This window comes from Podarcis muralis, chromosome 6 (genome assembly GCF_964188315.1).
Source record: "Podarcis muralis chromosome 6, rPodMur119.hap1.1, whole genome shotgun sequence".
In the NCBI taxonomy this organism is placed as follows: domain Eukaryota; kingdom Metazoa; phylum Chordata; class Lepidosauria; order Squamata; family Lacertidae; genus Podarcis; species Podarcis muralis.
Window position 1 is genome coordinate 6,599,803 of NC_135660.1, and position 23,580 is coordinate 6,623,382.

Consider the following 23,580-nt stretch of genomic DNA (forward strand, 5'->3'; position numbering starts at 1 on the left):
TAAAAAGAAGCAAAACTGAGAAAGATTTCAACAGAAAAGCTTATTGGAAGGGATATATTGATCTCAAGTTTTATAGGCTCTTTGTTCAACCAGCACCTTGAACTTAGCTAATTGTCAGCCCGTGGCATAACATGCTGGCTATGTCCTGCCCCCATGAGCAGTCAAGCCACTGCACTTTTTGCCAGATGCTGCTTCAAGGGCAGCCTCAAATGCAGCACATTGCTATAATCAGCCTGGAGGTAACCAGCACATGGATGACAGTAGTTAGGCTATCCTGATCCAGAAACTACTTTCACTGTCTTACTAGCCAAAGCTGCCTTGCTGGCTGAAGCTGGTAGAAGGCATTAAGGTCACTGGGCCTCTAGCAGCCAAGATTTATCCAGGAGCACCCCTAGTCTATGAACCTGTTCTCTTAGAGGGAGTTCAACCCCATCCATAGCAGTAAACTGAACAATTGTCTAGACTCCGCCCACCATACCTCCATGTTACCAGGATACAGACTCACTTTATTGGCCCTCATCCAGCCCGCCACCTCATCCAGCCAATGCAGGCAGCAGTCTCCAAAAGTCATCTGGTATTTAATATGGGTATCTTTCCCTCTTATGGAATTGCCACTTCTTTTAACCTGTGCCTTGGCAAGGTACCAATCTGATGTAGGCGTCAAGACCTTCAGCAGAAAGAACTCAGAGTTCAAGCTCTTCATCCAGCACTGAGGGCCAGGATAGTAAATGCATTACAACAGGCAACAAACTTCTACCTGCAGTTGAATCTTGCTAGTTGCAATCCATCAGGGTTCCAACTTGAATAAAATATCAGGAAGGGTGTAGGAGTGCAAATATCCAGAGTGTGGGGTCAGGTGGGATTACTATGAGGAATTATAAAATATGCATCAAGCCACTGTGTCCACGATGAATGCATTGTGTTGACTGGGTTTGATACACTGACAATAATTTCTGATCAAATCCCACAACCGCCTGCATCTCTGGCCATTTCCTCTACTGTTCCTCTACTGCCCATTTCTCTCTCTTCACAAGTCACATACACAGCCCAGTTGCTTAGACAGGCAGGCTCCTGGATCATCAAAGACAGTGGGCAAACTTCTTTGATGTAGCTTTTCTGATATGTTAATCTTAGGATGTTAATCTTAGGGCCCGGAAACAGGTTTCACATAAAGGTGATAATGATCGCTGTCCTCCTGGCCATCCTTCTTAGCATGTATATTGCTTGTTTATCACCTCCCGGGGTTGCCAAATGTACTCCTTTGTAGTTCTGTGTGCTTAATTAGTTTTGGTAGTTTAACTTTTCCCCACGTGGGGTTTGTTGAAATGTTCAGAAGAAATATGATTGGTTCTTACGAACACTCTGTAAAAGTTCTTTTGTGAATAAAATGAGCTGGGCCGAGGAGTGGAGGCATGGAGAGATTATTATGCACACCCTTCCCAGAATCTTGCTGGTTCAAGCCTCTGTGTGTATTCTTATTAATCAGAGTTCAATCCTTTCTTTACTTTGAGAACGCCTCTAAGGGGGCAAGTGAGTCCCACCTCGCATGATCAGTTACATGATGTGGCTCACGCCCACCATTAGAATGGCAATTGCCATGAACTTTGGCGGAGCCAGGCCCCTTCACATATTTTAGAGGGGCACTGAAGAGACCTCAGCCCCTAGCTGTTCACTCCTAGGAAACCCATTTCCTGCAGTGCAACAGTAATAGAGAAACTTTGTTCTGGACAGCCCTTTAAATGTTTTCTCTTGGGAAAATACCAGTAGAAATTCTTATTCTTCACTACTTACCCTTTCCTTTTACCATGTTCCTAAGGAAAGAAGTCTCTGGTCGCTCGTCCAATTCTTCAGAGTGGTCAATGAGCGCTTCTTTCACTACTTGGAATCCAGACAGTACTACAATGGGTAGATGTCCTATCCATAGGGTGAAAATATTTCCATATTGCTTTCCCAGCTACCATTTGGGTCAAAAGAGAGGAGAGGAATGATGGATTCAAAAAACACAGTTGGATATTTCAACTTAATACGAGAGCTTCAGTCTCCCTCACCTCTGCAGCTTCTCACTATGTGCAGTTCTCTTCCTATCATCTCTCCCCCCTCCTCCCTCCTCCCTCCCTCTATTTCAACCCTCACAGAACTCTAGCCCAATGGTTGCCATTAATTAGATTTTGAATTGATTTTAGAATGAATTGATTTTAGAATGCTGTGTTGCTTTTATTGTTGTTAGCTGCTCTGAGCCTGGCTTCAGCTGGGTAGGGCGGGATATAAATACAATTCAATTTATTATTTATTTATTTATTTATTTATTTATTTATTTATTTTACTCTCTGCCGTCTATGTTGCCTCGGCCTAGGATCAGAGCAGCAGAGGCACTTCATAGTGATTAGCCCTCCTGTACCAGAATAGGACCTTGTCACAATTATTTTGTGTGCAGGGATGTGGAAACTGTAGCCCACCAGATGCTTTTGAACTGCAACTCCCATCATTGTTGACTGTTGGCCATGGTCGTTGGGGCAGATGGGCATCATAGTCGAAAACATCTGGTGGGTAACAGGTTGCCATAGGCTGGGCTAGAGCACTGGGTCAGGTTTCAGGGTTCCACAATTTTATAGTTCCACAATTTTTGTGGTTTCCTAAAATATGGAAACCCTAGTTTACTGCAGAGAACCATTAAGAATGTGGTATTTAAATTGTTTTTTTATAGGTGCTTCTAGTTGGAGTAAACACGATGAAAATGTCCCCAGGCTTCAGAAATTGAATAGCAAATGCAGGTTAGTACCTGTTGAGAGGCTGTCGTGAATGAATGCTGAGGACCTATGTGGTCAGTCTATTTTTTGTAATAATATTCTTTTTTTCCATATAGAAAGTTACATTTGTTACTCAACAATTATATTCCAATTCAACAAAACAAGTGATTTCCCACTCACTCAATATCAATGTTTATAACTTGAATTACATACAATTGCATTTTAAAGTTCCATCTTATCTAATTTCATCCTCTCTAACATGTTTCTTAATATATTCTGCTGTTTTCTTACACTTCAAACCCCACTGTGGTCTTTGCATATGGGAAATAACTTTTTATATAGACTGTTAAGGTTTTCCAATCTTCTTTAAAAGATTCTAAATTTGTATCTTTTATCAATTTTTGCCATCTCTGCATATTCCAAGATTTTCACAAACCATTCTTCCTTTGAGGGTGTTCTCTCCTCCTTCCTCAGTTTAACATTATACAATAAATATTTTTGATCAGTAGTTTTTAATGCACATTTTAAACTTTTTTATGGTTTTGTGCTTTTCAGTATTAATAATAATATCCTTTATATTATTACTATTATTTGTATTGCTTACAGTTTCTGACATCAGAGGCTTATGACATTTACCATTTTAACCCATGCTATTATTTAAGTTTAAATATCATAATTGTTGGGGGAAATAGATAATTGCTGACATCAGACTGAGTTATTACTAAGCAATAAGTACCTGAACGAGAGTATTTTCATGAATCTTCAATCCAAACCTCCATATGGCTCCAACGAGAGGAAGCTGGAGAGGACCTGGAGGATAATGCCTGTTTGACCAGAGCAGTTTCAGGTAGTGCAGAATCAGAAGAGCCACCAGCAGAGCAATCAAAAGTGCCCGTATCTCCATCCTTCTCTTGTTGTCTCTTTCTCCTTAATTCTTTCTAGGTTGCCCGGTCAGGTTCAACTCTCTTTCTCTAAGGAGTTTTTGCTTTCCTGAAAGACATCAGCAGTACTCTCTGTTTTTATATGCTCAGTTATTGAAAACAAATAAGCAATAAGGGGTGTGACACCATTTGCAAGTAGCCTTGGAACGTGACTGCAAGTCATGTAATACAATTGAACACTATAATCAGTCTTATATGGGTCACGTAAATGAGAGGGTGCTTGATCTATATAAATTGTAATTAGAATCCAAGCTATCTTAAGAATAATTTCGTGACACAAATATTTGTACCAAATGTTCATTAAATAAATGAACAAGAATTTTGTACCAAATGTTCATTAAATAAAAAATGAATATGAAACCCAGACCCTTAGGAAAAGCAAAGTGTGCATGTGTACATTCTCTCATTCTGATTCCTTTTTGGTTCTCTCTCTCTCTCTCTCTCTCTTGGAGGGGGCTCATCTGGGAGAGTGGGGACCAACTCAAATGCATGGTTCCCACCACACTAAATTAACTAATTCATATATTCCCTCCTTATTCAAAATTCCAAATGTGCTCATTGGCTTTAAAAAGTTGGTGATTCACTGCTTGAAGTGGAAGAGTAACACCCCTGAATAATTTCACTCCTTATAAATATTTGTTCTTGCTTTATTCCTGATTTACACAAAGATTCTGAATCTTCTTTATTTGTCAAGGTTTCTATCTCTAAACAGGGAAGAAAATGCTGAGAGATAGAAGCCTAGAGAAACAATGGGTAAGAGCATAAGTGCCAACTTCTATTTGATCCCCCTTCTCCACCCATGTTGACAACTATTGGGTGTGTAGAAGGCTGAGAGGCTCTTCTTCCTCCTGCAGTGGAGGGGAAGGGTGGAAGAAGCAGTTTTGATGACCTAGAAAGTCAAGGAGTGGTCAAGGAGAATTAACAGAGACACATTTCTCTGCTTCTTAGATACTGACTTAGAGCAGAAATATTCGTACTGTAATCACTCTGTGAAAGCAATGTATCATCCGAACTGCCTACATGCTGTGCTGACCCCAGTGGGTCTCTACTTTTGGTTCTAGGCATTCACCTGGGTCCCAGTGAATTGTAGAATTATAGAATTGGAGGGGATCCTGAGGGGCACCATGTCCCACCCCATGCAATGCAGAAATCTCAGCTAAAGCATCCATGACAGATGGCCATCCAACTTCTGCTTAAATACCTCCGAGGAAGGAGAGTCCACAATCTTCCAATGGAGACCATTCCACTGTCAAACAGCTCTTACTGTCAGAAAGTTTTTCATATATTTATTTCTGAATCTTTTTTTTCTTTTTTTTTTTTTTTTGGTAACATGAAACCGCTGATTTGAGTCCTACCCTAGACACATCAAAGACACAATTCAGTTCATGGGGTCCAAGGGGTCATGAAGAGTTGGATACGACTAAACAACAACAACAAGAAGAAGATAACTCTTAGTAGAATAATTAGAATATTAGAAGAAGCAAGGCCTGCTCACAGGTGCCAGGCCACAGCAACTCTTTTCAGTAAGTCTTTTTTTTTTTTTTTTAAAAGATATTTATTAAAGTTTCAAAAGTTATACAAAAAGAAAAAACAATAATACAAACAAAACACAAACAAAACAAGTATAATTTCAGTCCCTTATTTTCTTATAACTTACTTCCCCGACCTCCTCATACCTCCCCTTTCTGTATTCCAATTTCTAATTCATTAGTTCAGCAAATCCTCTCCCTTAATTTTTGTTTAATTTTTTACCTTTCTTTTCTTTTTACTTAATCATTACAGCTGAAAACCACTTAGTTTCTAAAATCAACATCATTCTAACATTCATTAATTTTGCAATGTTTCCTGAGATAGTCTTTAAATTTCTTCCAATCTTCTTCCGCTGTCTCTCTTCCCTGGTCACGGATTCTGCCGGTCATTTCTGCCAGTCCCATATAGTCTATCACCTTCATCTGCCATTCTTCCACGGTGGGTAAATCTTGTGTCTTCCAGTACTTTGCAATGAGTATTCTTGCTGCTGTTGTAGCATACATAAAGAATGTTCTATCCTTCTTTGGCAGCAATTGGCCGACCATACCCAGGAGAAAAGCCTCTGGTTTCTTCAAAAATGTATATTTAAATACCTTTTTCATTTCATTATATATCATTTCCCAGAAAGCCTTAATCCTTGGGAAAATCCAGCTGGGAAAGGAGTCAGTGCTTTATCTCTCATTAACATTCTGAACTTGCTCCTCAGGCTTCCTGTCATGCCTTCTTGCTCTTTGAAGTCACACAGAATGATTGGTGCTGATATTATTCTTTTAATTCCTGGCAATTGAGCTGTAACATATGTCTACGATTAAATCATAATTTCAAAAAGGTTTCTACACGCTTCTGCTGATGAGGAATCGACATCCTGATCCACTTGGGGGATTCTGAACCTATTGTGATTCAATCACAGGAGTGACAGAAGCAGCAAGTCCTGCAACAAAATTTGGGATCTTTGGGGCTTATTTATGTAAGATCATGCTCACAGTACACTCATTGGAATTAATGAAAGTAAATTAGTCATGTCAGGCAATTTCATCATGTCTGCTCTTAAGCAGGATTATGCTCTCTAGAATCCTCCCACATGTACTTTCTACATGGTGCAATATGGTTAGCTGTTACTATGCTGTACACCAGTGTTTCCCAACCTTTTTTGGGCAAAGGCACACTTGTTTCATGAAAAAAATCTCGAGGCACACCACCATTAGAAAATGTTAAAAAATTTAACTCTGTGCCTATATTGACTATATAAAAAGTACAGTGGTGCCTCGCAAGAAGAAATTAATTCGTTCCGGAAGTCTCTTCGTCTTGCGAGTTTTTCGTCTTGCGATGCACGGTTTCCCATAGGAATGCATTGAAAATCAATTAATGCGTTCCTAGGGAAACCGCCTTCAGACCAGGTCCGAGGACAGTCTGTCCCCCGACCTCTTCTGAAGGCTGGGGGGGGGGGGGGACAAGGGCTTTTCTTCCCACTGCCAGCCTTCAGAAGGCTGTTCTGAAAGCTGGCGGTGGGAAGAAAAGCCCTTCTTCCCACCTCCCGCCCCGCAAGCTCCGGGGACAGGAGGGCTTTGCTGCCGACCGCCAGCATTTTAAAAGCCCCTGCTGTCCCGGGGCGATTTTAAAATGCTGGCGGGCGGGAGCGAAGTCTCCGCTGCCCCGAGGAGATTTTAAAATGCTGGGGGTCGGCAGCGAACGCTTCGCTCCCGCCCGCCAGCATTTTAAGATCGCCCGGGGCAGCGGAGAAGTCTCTGCTGTCCCGGGAAGGCAGGCGGGGGGAGCAAAGACTTTTGCCCCCGCCTGCCTTCAGAATAGGTCCAGGACCTCGTTCCGATGCCCGGCGGCGGGGTGCGAGGTTCCCACCCCACCGCCCGGCATCGGGGCATCGTTCCGATGCCGGGCGGCGGGGGGAGAGGTTCCCGCCCCACCGCCCGGCATCGGGGCATCGTTCCGATGCCGGGCGGCGGGGGGAGAGGTTCCTGCCCCACCGCCCGGCATCGGGGCATCGTTCCGATGCCCGACGGTGGGGGGAGAGGTTCCCGCCCCACCGCCCGGCATCGGGGCATCGTTCCGATGCCCGGCGGCGGCGTGCGAGGTTCCCGCCCCACCGCCCCGCTTCGGAGCAGCGCTCCGAAGCGGGGCGGCTGGGGCAGGTGTTCCCGCCCCACCGCCCCGCTTCGGAGCAGCGTTCCGAAGCGGGGCGGCTGGGGCAGGTGTTCCCGCCCCCCCGCCCCGCTTCGGAGCACCGGGAGAAGCGATCTCCCCGCAGCCCCTTGCTTCAAAAGAGGTCCGGGGGCAGCAGGGAAGAAGCGCTGCGCTTCCCGCTGCCCCCGGACCTCTTTTGAAGCAAGGGGCGGTGGGGAGATCGCTTCTCCCCGCAAACCCTTGCTTCAAAAGAGGTCCGGGGGCAGCGCGAAGCGCTTCCCGCTGTCCCCAGACCTCTTTTGAAGCAAGGGGCGGTGGGGAGAAGCGATCTCGGGCACCGCGGCGCACAGGCACACTCCTCGCTCCTCTTTCCGCGCAGGCGCCTTCTCTCGCTCTTTCGCCTCCTTTTCTTTCTCTCTCGATGGTCCGCCTACAAAGGAGCGAGGGAGGCGCCCGCCATGTTTGGATTTGCATCCAGCAGGAGATGCCGCCGCCGCCCCGCCTCTCCCGCCTCCCTCCCACGGCACACCAGGCAAGGTCTCACGGCACACTAGTGTGCCGCGGAACACCGGTTGGGAAACACTGCTGTACACAAACACATACACACCTCTTTTCTACTCCCCTCAGTTTACTTGCTCTGGCCTCCCATTAGTTTACAAATTCTGCCCCCGTGTTGATTTCAACCAGTGAGAGTTACTCTTGAAACCCATCATGACAATAAATGTAATTACCAATTACCGTATATTGTCCTGTATAGTGTCTCCCTATAGCCAGTGTGGTGTAGTGGTTAAGAGTAGTAGTCACGTAATCTGGGTAACCGGGTTCGCGTCTCCGCTCCTCCACATGCAGCTGCTGGGTGACCTTGGGCCAGTCACACTTCTTTGAAGTCTCTCAGCCCCACTCACCTCACAGAGTGTTTGTTGTGGGGGAGGAAGGGAAAGGAGAATGTTAGCCGCTTTGAGACTCCTGAAGGGGAGTGAAAGGCGGGATATCAAATCCAAACTCTTCTTCTTCTTCTTCCCTGCTTATTTAACTTATATGTAGAATTCATCATGCGAAAGGCTGGGCTGGATGAATCCCAAGCCGGAATTAAGATTGCCAGAAGAAATATCAACAACCTCAGATATGCAGATGACACAACCTTGATGGCAGAAAGTGAAGCTCAACATCAAAAAAATGAAGATCATGGCCACTGCGCCCATCACCTCCTCGCAAATAGTAGGGGAAGAAATGGAGGCAGTGAGAGATTTTACCTTCTTGGGCTCCATGATCACTGCAGATGGTGACAGCAGCCACAAAATTAAAAGACGCCTGCTTCTTGGGAGAAAAGCAATGGCAAACCTAGACAGCATCTTAAAAAGCAAAGACCTTGCCAACAAAGGCAGTATACTTAAAGCTATGGTTTTCCCAGTAGTGATGTATGGAAGTGAGAGCTGGACCATCAAGAAAGCTGATTGCTGAAGAATTGATGCTTTTGAATTATGGTGCTGGAGGAGGCTCTTGAGAGTCCCATGGACTGCAAGAAGATCGAATCGATCCATTCTTAAGGAAATCAGGCCTGAATGCTCACTGGAAGGACAGAGCCTGAAGCTGAGGCTCCAATACTTTGGCCACCTCATGAGAAGAGAAGACTCCCTGGAAAAGACCCTGATGTTGGGAAAGATGGAGAGCACAAGGAGAAGGGGACGACAGAGGACGAGATGGTTGGACAGTGTTGTCGAAGGTACCAGCATGAGTTTGACCAAACTGCGGCAGGCAGTGGAAGACAGGAGTGCCTGGCGTGCTCTGGTCCATGAGGTCACGAAGAGTTGGACACAACTAAACGACTAAACAACAACAACAAGAAGATAACTCTTATTACAATAATTAGAATATTAGAAGAAGCAAGGCCTGCTCACAGGTGCCAGGCCACAGCAACTCTTTTCAGTAAGTCTTGCCCCCATGAGGCAGTTGTGGAGGGTGAACGTCCCCTCCTTCCCACATGTGATGGCCTGGGATTCCGATTCTGAGAGTGAACCGGAGGAATCCCAGCCGGCACAGGAGTCCCCGCCACCAGGGCCGGCTGAACTGGGGCAGAGCCTTGATTCTGAGGAGCCTGCACCTGTGCCGGATCCTCAGGAGCAGGCAGCAGGTGAATCCATTCTGGCCCCAGAGGTGGTTGAGGACTTAGTGCCTACAGGTGAGTCTCCCCCTGGGCCCAGTAACCCTTCACCCTCTCCTGAACTGCAGAGGCTTAGGGCAGAGAGGCGAAGGGAACTGGTTTCTCCCAGGAGGAGTGCTCGCCTTAAGGCCAGGAGAGGCGGGGCTCCTGGGGGCCGGGACCGCACCTGGCCTTAGAGAAGATAAAGGCCAGTCAGGCTGGTCCCAGGTTGCGGGAGCAACGTCGTCATTGAAGAGCTGTTTCGGCCAGCATCCAGTCCTGTTCCTCCAGTGTTCCTGTTCCCCGCCCGGCTTCCTGCTTCTGATCTTCGAGTGTTCCTGTCCCTGCCCGGCTCCCTGCTTCGGACCTCGCCTCGCACCTTGAGAACTATTTCCAGGCTAGTGACTCAGGACTGAACTTTGACTACGGTAACAGTTACCTTCCCCCCGGGACCAGCACAGTTTGCTCCCGCCACATCCGCACTCCCCCTTCGTTGGGATACATTCGGGAAGAGTCAGAGGCCATGGCTGACCAGGCAGCTGCGCCCAGGAGAACCAGGCCTTGACCCACACCGTTCAGCAGCTAAGCGATGTGGTTGCAGCGCTTCAGCAGCGGTTGGATGCCTTTCCAGATCTTGGGGCCCACGCCCCAGCTCCAGGCAAGTACCCAGTGGCCTTGCCAGAGAAATTTGATGGGGCCCTGGCCAGCTTTCCCATGTTCCTCGCCCAGGCCAAGTTGTATATTCAGGGGCGAGCCCGGAACTTCCCTGACGACCGCACCAAGGTGCACTTTTTGATCAGTTTGTTAAAGGACCAGGTGGCCAAGTGGGCTTTGCCACTGCTCCGGCAAGACTCTCCTTTGCTAACGGACTATGTGGGGTTTTGTAACCACTTAGAGACTGTGTTTGGCAACCCTCTGAAGGAGAGCCAAGCCAATTGGGCGATTCGTCAGTTGAGACAGGACAAGTCCACAGCCGCCGCCTACGCCACAGAATTTCGGCTGTTGACACAAGACTTGTCTTGGAATGACTCTGCACTACGGGACCAGTATCTTGAGGGACTGTCGGACGAGATACTGGACCAGTTGGCCATGATGGATCATCCCACCACGCTGGACGCCCTCATTCAGCGGAGCCTGCAGATAGACGATTGGTTGGAGGACCGTCGCCAGGCCCGGGACCACCAGCACTCCCGGCTCCTGGCGCCAGTCCTTCCCAGCAGGTCCACACCCACAGCCAAGTTGCTAGACGAGCCAACGCAGCTCGGGGCTGCACGACCTCGCCTCTCCCCCTCGGAGAAGACGCGGCGTCGGGAGGGAAACCTGTGTCTTTACTGCAGTGGGAGTGGACATTACGCCCGTTCCTGTCCCGAGAAGATGCCAGTCGCAGGGAAACCGCCAACCTCGGTAGCCGAAGGCCCTAGCAACATGGGGTCCCAAACCATGCAAAAGTGGCCCTCACCAGTGGAATTGCAACATCTCATGGTTCCGGTGCGTCTCTACCCTCCAGGTGGGCCCTGGATTCTTACCCACGCTCTGGTAGATTCGGGGGCAACCCGCTCCTATATGGACACTGCCTTTGCCGCTCATCATCAGGTGCCACTTCAGAACAAGCCAGAACCGGTACAGGTGAAGGCAATCGACGGACGGCTCCTGCATTCGGGTGCCGTCACTCGGGAGACCCAGCCCTTGGTCCTGTGTCTCCAGCAGCACCGGGAGGTGCGAACCTTGGACATTGCCTCCATGCCCCGGTTCCCCCTGGTGCTCGGAATGGACTGGCTGGAGGCTCACAATGTTCAGATTGACTGGGTCAATCGGTCTGTGCACTTCCCAGACCCATGTCCCCATGCTCGGTCTGAGAGGCTAGTGGCCGCACCCACTGAGGAGGCTGCATCCACGCTCCCCGCCGAGTACCAGGACTACCAAGATGTGTTCGAGGAACGGGGGGCAGACCAGCTGCCGCCACATCGGTCTTTTGACTGCAGCATCGACCTCCAGCCCGGAGCGCCCCTACCGGTGAGTCGCTTATACTCTCTAACAGAGCCAGAGCGCGAAGCTTTGCAGGACTTCCTGCGCAAGAACCTGGAGCGTGGTTTCATTAGGCCTTCTACCTCGCCCACCGCTGCGCCTGTACTCTTCGTTAAGAAGAAATGTGGGGAGCTTCGCCTATGCCACGATTACCGGGCCCTGAACAAAATTACCATCCCAGACCGATACCCTTTGCCCCTTATTTCAGAGTTGCTGGAGCGGGTGCAAGGGGCGCAGGTGTACACCAAGCTAGACCTCCGGGGGGCCTACAATCTAATCGGGATCCGAGCCGGGGATGAGTGGAAGACAGCGTTCGGGACCCGGTACGGGCAGTTCAAATACCTGGTCATGCCCTTCGGATTGTGCAACGCGCCCGCTGTGTTCCAATGGTAGATCAACCACGTGTTCCAGGACTTGCTAGACAAGTACGTGGTGGTGTACTTGGATGATATTTTGGTTTTCTCCCGTGACCCGGCTCGCCACGAGGGTCATGTCCGGACCGTGCTGCAGTGTTTGCGGGAGCACCGCCTGTATGCAAAGCTCAGCAAGTGCGAGTTCCATCAGCGGTCAGTGGACTTCCTTGGTCACCGACTCTCTCCAGATGGGGTGCAGATGGATCCTGGGAAGGTGGCAGCAGTTCGGGAATGGGCGGCACCTCGGAACCGCAAAGACCTACAGCGTTTCCTGGGGTTCGCCAACTATTACCGGACCTTCATTGCTGATTATGCTCATCGCACCACCCCGTTGACCTGGCTATTGCGCCCCAAGAAGCCGTTTTCCTGGGACAAGGAGGCAGAGGATGCATTTCAGGGGTTGAAGGCCTGTTTCCACAGAGCGCCGATCTTGCAACATCCTGATCGCTCTCATAGAATCATAGAATCATAGAGTTGGAAGAGACCACAAGGGCCATCGAGTCCAACCCCCTGCCAAGCAGGAAACACCATCAGAGCACTCCTGACATATGGCTGTCAAGCCTCTGCTTAAAGACCTCCAAAGAAGGAGACTCCACCACACTCCTTGGCAGCAAATTCCACTGTCAAACAGCTCTTACTGTCAGGAAGTTCTTCCTAATGTTTAGGTGGGATCTTCTTTCTTGTAGTTTGGATCCATTGCTCCGTGTCCGCTTCTCTGGAGCAGCAGAAAACAACCTTTCTCCCTCCTCTATGTGACATCCTTTTATATATTTGAACATGGCTATCATATCACCGCTTAACCGCCTCTTCTCCAGGCTAAACATGCCCAGCTCCCTTAGCCGTTCCTCATAAGGCATCGTTTCCAGACCTTTGACCATTTTGGTTGCCCTCCTCTGGACACGTTCCAGTTTGTCAGTGTCCTTCTTGAACTGTGGTGCCCAGAACTGGACACAGTACTCCAGGTGAGGTCTGAGCAGAGCAGAATACAGTGGCACTATTACTTCCCTTGATCTAGATGCTATACAGTGGTGCCTCGCAAGACGAAATTAATTCGTTCCGCAAGTTTTTTCTTCTTGCGAGTTTTTCGTCTTGCGAAGCACGGTTTCCCATAGGAATGCATTGAAAATCAATTAATGCGTTCCTAGGGAAACCGCTTGCCAGGCTGGCGGTGCGGAGAAGGGCTTTTCTCCCCACCGCAAGCCTTCAGCACAGGTACGGGAACAGAGGGGAAGGCGCGCAGCGCTTTCCCTCTGTTCCCGGGACTTGCGTGGGAGGAGGGTTTTTCCTCCCCACCGCCAACATTCAGAACAGCATTCTGAATGTTGGCGGTGGGAAGGAAAACCCTTCTCCCACCCCAAGTCTTCAGGACAGCCATCCGAAGGCTGGCGCGGGGAGAAGGTCTCTCCGCCCCCCCCCACGCCAGGCTTCGGTGCATCCTTCAGAGGCTGCTGCCATAGTCACGCGTCACTTCTCCAGCCGGGAGAGGGTCGCGGGGGGTTTCTTTAGCCCCGCGCGCGCTCTCCTGGCTGGAGAGGTGACGGGCGCCTATGGAGGCTCCTGCCATAGGCGACCGTCACATCTCCAGCCGGGAGAGGGTCGCGGGGCGTTTCTTTAGCCCCGCGCGCGCTCTCCCGATTGGAGAGGTGACGCGCACCTATGGAGGCTCATGCCATAGGCGCGCGTCACCCGGGAGAGGGTCGCGGGGGGGCTGCTTTAGCCCCACGCGCGCACTCTCCCAGCTGGAGAGGTGACGCTCGGCTATGGAGGCTCCTGCCATAGGCGCGCGTCACCTGGGAGAGGGTCGCGGGGCTATGGCTTCTTTAGCCCCGCGCACGCTCTCCCGGTTGGAGAGGTGACGCTCGGCTATGGAGGCTCCTGACATAGGCGCGCGTCACCTGGGAGAGGGTCGCGGGGGGCTGCTTTAGCCCCGCGCGCGCTCTCCCGGCTGGAGAGGTGACGCTCGGCTATGGAGGCTCCTGCCATAGGCGCGCGTCACTTCTCCAGCCGGGAGAGGGTCGCGGCAGGCTGCTTTAGCTTCTTTAGCTTCGGAGCATCCTTCTGAAGCCTGGCGGCAGGAAGAGGTCTCTCCACCCCGCCGCCAGGCTTCGGAGGAGGTCCGAGGACAGTGGGGAGGACGCGCTGCGCTTCCCCGCTGTCCCGGAGATTTCCCTATGGGCTTTTGTCTTGCGAAGCAAGCCCATAGGGAAATTCGTTTTGCGAAGCGCCTCCAAAACGGAAAACCCTTTCGTCTAGCGGGTTTTCCGTCTTGCGAGGCGTTCGTCTTGCGGGGTACCACTGTACTCCTATTGATGCAGCCCAGAATTGCATTGGCTTTTTTAGCTGCCGCGTCACACTGTTGGCTCATGTCAAGTTTGTGGTCAACCAAGACTCCTAGATCCTTTTCACATGTACTGCTCTCAAGCCAGGTGTCACCCATCTTGTATTTGTGCCTCTCATTTTTTTTGCCCAAGTGCAATACTTTACATTTCTCCCTGTTAAAATTCATCTTGTTTGTTTTGGCCCAGTTCTCTAATCTGTCAAGGTCGTTTTGAAGTGTTATCCTGTCCTCTGGGGTGTTAGCCACCCCTCCCAGTTTGGTGTCATCTGCAAATTTGATCAGGATGCCCTTGAGTCCATCATCCAAGTCGTTGATAAAGATGTTGAATAAGACCGGGCCCAAGACAGAACCCTGTGGCACCCCACTAGTCACTCTTCTCCAGGATGAAGAGGAACCATTGATGAGCACCCTTTGGGTTTGGTCAGTCAGCCAGTTACAAATCCACTGAGTGGTAGCATAGTCAAGTCCGCATTTTACCAGCTTCTTTACAAGAATATCATGGGGCACCTTGTCAAATGCCTTGCTGAAATCAAGGTAGGCTACATCCACTGCGTTCCCTTCATCTACCAGGGTTGTAATTCTGTCAAAAAACGAGATCAGGTTAGTCTGACATGACTTATTTTTCAGAAATCCATGCTGACTATTGGTGATCACAGCATTCCTTTCTAGGTGCTCACAGACTGTTTGCTTAATGATCTGCTCCAGAATCTTCCCTGGTATTGATGTCAGACTGACTGGGCAGTAATTATTTGGGTCCTCTCTTTTCCCCTTTTTGAAAATAGGTACAACATTTGCCCTCCTCCAGTCTGCCGGGACTTCGCCTGTTCTCCAGGAATTCTCAAAGATGACTGCCAGTGGTTCTGAGATCACATCTGCCAGTTCTTTTAATACTCTTGGATGCAGTTCATCTGGCCCTGGAGACTTGAATACATCTAGACTAGCCAAGTATTCTTGTACTATCTCCTTAGTTATTCTGGGCTGTGTTTCCTCTGCTGAATCATTTGCTCCAAATTCTTCAGGTCGGGCATTGTTTTCTTTATCGGAGAAGACTGAGGCAAAGAAGGCATTGAGGAGTTCAGCCCTTTCTGTGTCCCCTGTTTGCATTTCACCATCTTCTCCTCTGAGTGACCCCACTGTTTCTTTGTTCTTCCTTTTGCTACGAACATACCCATAAAAGCCTTTTTTGTTGCTTTTAACCTCTCTAGCAAGCCTGAGTTCATTCTGTGCTTTAGCTTTCCTGACTTTGTGTCTACACGTGCTGGCTATTTGTTTGAATTCCTCTTTGGTGGTTTCCCCCCTTTTCCATTTTTTGTACACATCCTTTTTAAATCTTAACTCAGTTAAAAGTTCTTTAGATAGCCACCCTGGCTTCTTTAGGCACCTTCCATGTTTCTGTCTCATTGGTATTGCCTGAAGTTGTGCTTTTACTATCTCCCTCTTAACAAACTCCCAGCCATCATGAACTCCCTTTCCTTTTAGTATTACTGTCCATGGGATCTCACCCAGCACTTCCCTAAGTTTTATGAAGTCGGCTTTCTTAAAGTCAAGAAATTGAGTCCTAGTATGCTTGGCTGCTCCTTTCCGCTGTATAGTAAACTTCAGAAGAGCATGATCACTCGCGCCTAATGATCCTTCCACTTCTACCCCACTAACCAGGTCATCAACATTGGTTAGGACCAGATCTAAAATGGCTGTTCCTCTTGTTGCTTCTCCCACTTTCTGGACAATGAAGTTGTCTGCAAGGGCAGTGAGGAATCTGTTTGACCTTATGCTCTTGGCTGAGTTTGACATCCAACAAATATCCGGGTAATTGAAGTCCCCCATTACTACTATCTCCCTTCCTTTTGCATGCTTGGCCATCTGTTCCAGGAAGGCATCATCTATGTCCTCCGTTTGGCTTGGGGATCTATAGTAAACTCCCACAATGAGGTCTCTGTTATTCTTCTCTCCCTTAATTTTGACCCAAATGCTCTCACCTTGGCTTTGAGGTTCTAAATCTTGCATCTCTTCACAGGTATACACATCCCTGACATATAACGCCACTCCTCCTCCTTTCTTGTCTGGTCTGTTTCTCTGAAATAGATTGTATCCCTCCATTATTACATTCCAATCGTGGGACTTATCCCACCAGGTTTCAGTGATGCCTATTATGTCATATTTAGTTTGCTGTACCAAGAGCTCAAGCTCATCTTGTTTATTTCCCATGCTTTGCGCATTAGTGTACAGACATTGAAGTCCATTAATCATTCCCCCGTGTCTCTTATTTAAGGATTTTTTCCTCCCACCACTAGGTCTGTGTGCTGTTTGCTCCATTTGGTCTATGACATTTGGATGATCATCTTCATCAATTGGTAGACTCCTACCTTCAGGAGCACTGTCTCCCTCCCCCACATTAGTCAGTTTAAAGCCCTCATGATGAGGTTTCTGAGATTTTTGGCAAAAACATTCCTCCCAACCGTTGTGAGGTGCAGCCCATCGCTTGCCAGAAGTCCATCTTTAAGAAACTGCAGCCCGTGATCTAAGAATCCAAACCGTTCCTGTTTACACCATTTGTGAAGCCAGTTGTTCACTTCCACTATTTTTCCCTCTCTCCCTGGGCCACGTCGTTCAACTGGGAGGACAGATGAGATGACAATTTGTGCATTTAATTGCTTCAATTTCCTGCCCAGAGCCTCGTAGTCTCTTTTGATCCTCTGGAGGCTATTGCTTGCAGTGTCATTGGTTCCCACATGAACCAAGAGGAAGGGGTATTTGTCAGTGGGTTTTATGATCCCTTGCAGTCGTTCAGTTACATCTTGGATCTTAGCCCCGGGGAGACAGCACACTTCCCGAGACATCTTGTCAGGCCCACAGATCACTGCTTCTGTTCCCCTCAGTAGGGAATCCCCTATCACCACTACACGCCTCCTCTTAGGTCTGGTCGGGGTTCTTCCGTGAGCTGTCCGTTCCAAGGTCGCCTGCACATTCCCTGAAGACTGACTTTGCTGCTCGTCTTCATATACCTGATCGACTGTAATGAGGGAGAGATCCTCAAATGGAGTCTGCTCTTCGTCTTCCATGCTAGGGGAGAGGACCTCAAAGCGATTGTGTATTTCTAAACAATCAGAGCAAACCCTGGGCCTCCTACTTCTTTGAGTCACGTTTCTCCATATATCTGGCTCCTGTGTTGGTGAACTAGCCTCCTTCTCAGGGGAGTCCCCTGTCTCCTCCTTGGTGGAGACGGTGTGCTCTGTTGCTTCCAAGAAGAGCTCTAGCTCTCTAATTCTTTGGAGCGTAGCTACACGTTCCTCCAGTTGCTTTGTCTTGTAAGAGGGCAATCAACATGCAATTGCTGCAAGTAAAGCTGCCTGCAACCTTTGGCAAGATGGCAAACATTGCGCAGGAATCGCAGGCGACTGCAGCTGTTCCCTCACCCTCCATCTTGAGAACATGTCGTTGGGGGTGACTACAGCGGTCCTCCATCATAAAAAGCGTGAAGACAGGACAAATAACTCCCCCCCAAAAAAACCCTAGTTCTCCGCCAACAAACGTGTGAGACTAGCTCCCCTAAATCTAAAAGATGGATCAAACTGCGTGCGCCGCTAGGCGTGCGCCGCTGCCCTGCAAGCTCTGATAAGCTCCTCCCACAGCTAATCACCTACCTCAACAGAAGCCCTGCCCCCTCTGACCTTTGCACAGGGAGAGCAGCTAATCAGCCACAAGTAACGCACACAAGAAAACCCTTTTTTGCACCTTCTTCAGCTGCTGCCCTGCAAGCTCTGATAAGCTCCTCCCACAGCTAATCACCTACCTCAACAGAAGCCCTGCCCCCTCTGACCTTTGCACAGGGAGAGCAGCTAATCAAGAAGAAGAAGAAGAAGAAGAGTTTGGATTTGATATCCCGCCTTTCACTCCCTTTAAGGAGTCTCAAAGCGGCTAACATTCTCCTTTCCCTTCCTCCCCCACAACAAGCACTCTGTGAGGTGAGTGGGGCTGAGAGACTTCAAAGAAGTATGACTGGCCCAAGGTCACCCAGCAGCTGCATGTGGAGGAGCGGAGACGCGAACCCGGTTACCCAGATTACGTGACTACCGCTCTTAACCACTACACCACACTGGCTCTCAGCCACAAGTAACACACAAGTAACACACACACACAAGAAAAACCCTTTTTTGCACCTTCTTCAGCTGCTTGCCCTGCAAGCTCTCGACCTTTTGTGGTAGAGACCGACGCCTCCAGTACAGCTCTCGGTGCCGTCTTGTCTCAGCAGTACGGACCTGATGCGCCACTCTTACCCTGTGCCTTCTATTCCCGCCAGCTCCTTCCAGAGGAGCGTAACTATACTGTATGGGAACTACTGGTCATCAAGGTGGCCTTTGAGGTCTGGCGCCACCATCTTGAGGGGGCACGACACCCGGTGGAGGTGAGAACCGACCACCGGAACCTGGAGTACCTCCAGACCACCCACAAGCTGAACCAAAGGCAGATCCGGTGGGCGTTGTTCTTTTCCCGGTTCCAGTTCCGGATCCGCTACATCCCTAGCTCCCAAAACCAGAAGGCGGATGCCCTGTCCCGGAAACCTGAAGACAACGCAGACATGGTACAGCAGGCAGTACCCACCACAATCCTACCACCGGCTGCATTCCTGGCCACCCAGGAGGCTGAGCCACTGCAGGCTTGGGTGCGGGAACAGCAGCGGGTCGACGCTTGGGCCCAGGAACGACTCCGGGAACTGGCCGAAGGGTCATGCCCTCAGTATCCGGGGCTGGTCTGGCATCAGGGCCTTCTGCTGCACCACGGTCGCCTGTACATCCTGCCAGGGCCACTGTGGGCTGAGGTTCTCCGCAGCGGGACACTTTGGGCGGTATCGGACCACCCATCTGGTAAGCCGTGAGTTTTGGTGGCCCCGCCTGAAGGCTGATGTGGCTCGCTATGTCGCTGGTTGTGATGTCTGCCGGCGGGCCAAGGACCCTACCGGGCGACCCCCCGGCCTACTTCAGCCATTGCCAGTTCCACCACGTCCTTGGCACACGGTTTCGCTGGACTTTGTAGTGGACTTATCCCCATCTCGTGGCTGTACCTGCCTTCTAGTTTTCTCCGACCATTTCACTAAGATGGTGCGCTGTGCCCCCTGCCCATCCGTACCCACAGCTAAGGAAACCGCTCAGCTGTACCTGCAGCATGTCTTCCGCCTGCATGGCCTACCTGAGCATGTGGTGTCCGACGGGGGCGTTCAGTTCACATCCCGGTTCTGGCGAGCATTGCACCAGACCCTCGGGACAGATGTCTGTCTCTCGTCAGCCTACCACCCACAGACCGATGGCCAGACGGAACGGGCGAACGCGGTGCTGGAGCAGTACCTCCGGTGTTACTGCAGCTACCAGCAGGATGACTGGGTTGACCACCTAGCATTGGAGGAGTTCGCCTACAACAACACGGTGAATGCGTCCACCCAGCAGACCCCGTTCCAGGCCAGTTACGGTTATCATCCACGGCTGTTTCCAGATGTGCTGCTGGCATCCGCGGTCCCTGCGGTGACGGAGTGGCTTCAGGAGCTCCAGTCCCAGCAGCAGCTATTGATGGAGCAACTGCGCCAGGCCAAGGAGGCGTAGAAGGCCCAGGCCGACCGCCAACGCCAGGTGGGGCCGGAACTTCACGTCGATGACCTGGTATGGCTCTCCACTCGCCACCTCCACCCCTCTCGACCTTCGCGGAAGCTGGACGCCCGTTTCACCGGCCCATTTCCCATCGTGGACCAGGTCTCGCCTGTAGCATTCCGTCTCCAGTTGCCTGCAACCCTGAAGGTTCACCCGGTATTCCACAGGTCCCCACCCGATGAGTTTCACCCGAACCGTCCCCGACCGCAGCCAGTTTTGGTCCAGGGGGAGCCTGAGTACGAGGTGGAATGCATTCTGGACTCCCGATACCTCAAGGGAAAGCTGCAGTATCTCATAGACTGGAAGGGGTATGGACCGGAGGACCGTTCCTGGGAACCAGCAGCCAACGTTCACACGCCTGCCTGCCTCCGAGATTTCCATGCGGCGTTATTCATATCCCGCCCTCCCCAGCCGAAGCCGGGCTCAGAGCGGCTAACAACAGTAAAATGAAAAAACATTCTAAATTCATTTCATTATAAAATTAATTCAAAGTAGATTAATGGCAACCATTGGGCTAGAGTTCTGTGAGGATTGCCAAAGGAGGGAGTCAGGCTGTGCCCTGGCCAAAGGCCTGGTGGAACAGCTCTGTCTTACAGGCCCTGTGGAAAGATGTCAAGTCCCGCAGGGCCCTAGTCTCTTGTGACAGAGCGTTCCACCAGATCGGAGCCACAGCCGAAAAAGCCCTGGCTCTGGTTGAGGCCAGCCTAACCTCTCTGTGGCCTGGGACCTTCAAGATGTTTTTATTTGAAGACCGTAAGTTCTTCTGTGGGACATACCAGGAGAGGCGGTCCCGTAGGTACAATGGTCCTAGGCCGTATAGGGCTTTGAAGGTTAAAACCAGCACCTTAAACCTAATCCTGTACTCCACCGGGAGCCAGTGCAGCTGGTATAGCACCGGGTGAATGTGATCTTGTAGCGAGGACCCCGTAAGGAGTCTCGCCACGGCATTCTGCACTCGCTGGAGTTTCTGGGTCAGTCTTAAGGGCAGCCCCACGTAGAGTGATTTACAATAATCCAGTCTGGAGGTGACTGTCGTGTGGATCACAGTGGCTAGGTCAGGGCAAGACAGGTAAGGAGCCAACTGCTTATCTTGGTGGAGATGAAAAAATGCTGCCTTTGTTATAGCTGCAATCTGCGCCTCCCTGGAAAGGGAGGTGTCGAAGATTACACCCAAACTCTTAACGGACGGTGCTGGCACTAATTGTGTCCCCGCAAGAGATGGTAGTTGCCCCCCAATCCCATAGCGTCCCGACCCAGCCAAAGGATCTTTCTCTTTGAAGGATTTAACTTCAACCAGCTCCCACGTAACCATCCAGCCACAGCTTCCAAACATCTGATCAGTGTGTCTGGGGCCGAGTCAAGATGGCCATCCATCAACAGATAAAGTTGGGTGTCATCAGCATACTGATGGCAGCCCAACCCAAAACTGGACAAGCTGTGCGAGGGGACGCATAAAGATGTTGAAAAGCAGCGGGGAGAGTATCGCACCCTGAGGCACTCCACACACCAAGGAGTGGCACGATGACAATTCCCCCCCAAGCGCCACCCTCTGTCCCCGACCAGAGAGAAATGAGTGCAGCCATTGAAGGACTGTGCCCTGGATCCCCACGTCGGTAAGGCAGTGGTCCAGGAGTTCATGATCGACCATGTCAAAGGCTGCTGACAGGTCTAGAAGAATCAGCAGCCCCAACCCGCCTCGATCCAGCTGCCTGCGGAGATCATCTGTTAGAGCGACCAGAGCTGCCTCGCTCCCATGACCAGTGCGGAAACCGGATTGGAATGGATCCAGAGCTGATGTTTCATCCAGAAACCCATCAAGCTGTTCAGCAACCACTCTCTCAATCACCTTACCCAGGAACGGAAGATTCAAAACCGGGCGGTAATTGGATAGATCTAAGGGATCTAATGATATTTTCTTTAAGAGCGGGTGCACCCCTGCCTCCTTCAGTTCCCCTAGGAATGTCCCGGTGCCAAGGGACAAACTGATGATATCCCCTAGGGGGGCCCGCACCTCGTCTGGACATGCTCTAATCTGCCAGGACTGGCATGGGTCAAGAGGACAGGTGATGGGCTTTCCAGCTCGGAGGAGTCTGTCCACATCGGTTGGGGATATCCGGCCAAAGACCCGAGGACAGTCAAGGAGGCTCGTTCCTTTATTGTATCCAAATTGGCGGGGGGGGGGTCTCGGCGGAGCAACAGGACCTTCTCCGCAAAAAAAAGCTCGCAAATGCCTCACAACCGTGTGTCAATTGTTATTTAAATTTGGCTGTCCCTCGAGGGATGTTAAAGACCTAATTATACTAAATAATTGTGCCAGGCGAGAGCGGCCTTCACTGCCATCTTGTAGGTTTTCATAAAAACCCTATAAGATGTTCTTGAGGCTCCATCGCGGGCACCCTGCCATACTCGCTCTAGCCACCTGAGGTCCCGCTTCATTTTCCGGAGCTCCTCGGTAAACCAGGGAGCCCGGTTTCGACGGGGTCGCAGAGGGCGCTTAGGTGCGATCTCATCAATGGCTGCCAGGAGCTGGATATTCCAGCCCTAAACAAGCTCAGTCAATGAGTCGCCAGGGGGAGCAAGGTCCCGCAAGGCTTGGCGGAATCTATCAGGGTCCATCAGCCTCTGCGGGAGAGCCCAGATCAGCTTGCCACCTAAGCAGGGTGGGGGTGGAAAGTCAATCCTGGCTTTCAGAGTGTAGTGATCAGACCATGGCACCTTCATCGAAGGAGACATGATCACATCTATACCTACACCAAAGATCAAATCTGGCGTGTGGCCTGCTTGATGTGTGGGGCCCAAAACAAACTGGGAGAGCCCTAGTGTCGCCATGGAAGACACCAGGTCCAGAGCCTGTGAGGAGGGAGTGCATCAGCATGGATGTTGAAGTCCCCCAATACCAATAGGTTAGGGAAATCCATGGCCCAGCCAGCGACTGCCTCCAGTAGCCCTGACAGGTTGGCTGCTGGTGTGCTAGGTGGCCGGTACACCAGCCAGAAAGCCAAGCTCTCCTCGGAGCCCCACACTAGGCCAACACATTCAATGCCGGGGATCGATGGCAATGGTAGAGCCCTGAAAGAACAATCTTCCCGGATTAATAATGCCATCCCTCCCCCCCGGCCCACAGTCCGCAACTGGTGGAGGAAGGAGAAACCCGGGGGCACCATCTCTCGTATGCCTTTGCGTAAATAAATCCTGCATCCAGTCAGGCTTCCCTGCGTGGCTCTGCTAGGGAGCTGACCTGGCAGGAGAGCAGAGTAGCAGCGGTCCTGCGTCCGTGTGAGATGAGGGATAAATCAAGTCCAAAGACAGTTCGGTTCTTATCTCTAGAAGCGTTTATTTACAAAGCAGTAATTCCATCAGAAACATCTTAAAAAGTAGAGTCATCACCTTACCAACAAAGGTCCGTATAGTTAAAGCCATGGTTTTCCCAGTAGTGATGTATGGAAGTGAGAGCTGGACCATAAAGAAGGCTGATCGCTGAAAAATTGATGCTTTTGAATTATGGTGCTGGAGGAGACTCTTGAGAGTCCCATGGACTGCAAGAAGATCAAACACATCCATTCTTAAGGAAATCAGACCTGAGTGCTCACTGGAAGGACAGATCGTGAAGTTGAGGCTCCAATACTTTGGCCACCTCATGAGAAGAGAAGACTCCCTGGAAAAGACCCTGA

The 23,580-nt window shown here is 50.3% G+C and overlaps 1 protein-coding gene across 2 annotated transcripts in view; it reads right to left on the minus strand.

Moving 5' to 3' along the window:
* LOC144324924 (cytochrome P450 2J2-like) overlaps positions 1 to 23,580 on the minus strand; it is a 49,375-nt gene that overhangs the window by 20,809 nt on the left and 4,986 nt on the right. For both annotated transcript variants that reach the window (XM_077929670.1, XM_077929669.1), the window contains exons 2-3: positions 3,484 to 3,737; positions 1,792 to 1,954 (exon numbers count right to left, since the gene is read on the minus strand). In XM_077929670.1, coding sequence (XP_077785796.1) covers positions 1,792 to 1,954; positions 3,484 to 3,651 — 331 coding nt within the window. In that variant the 5' untranslated portion in view covers positions 3,652 to 3,737. The remainder of the gene's footprint in view (positions 1 to 1,791; positions 1,955 to 3,483; positions 3,738 to 23,580) is intronic.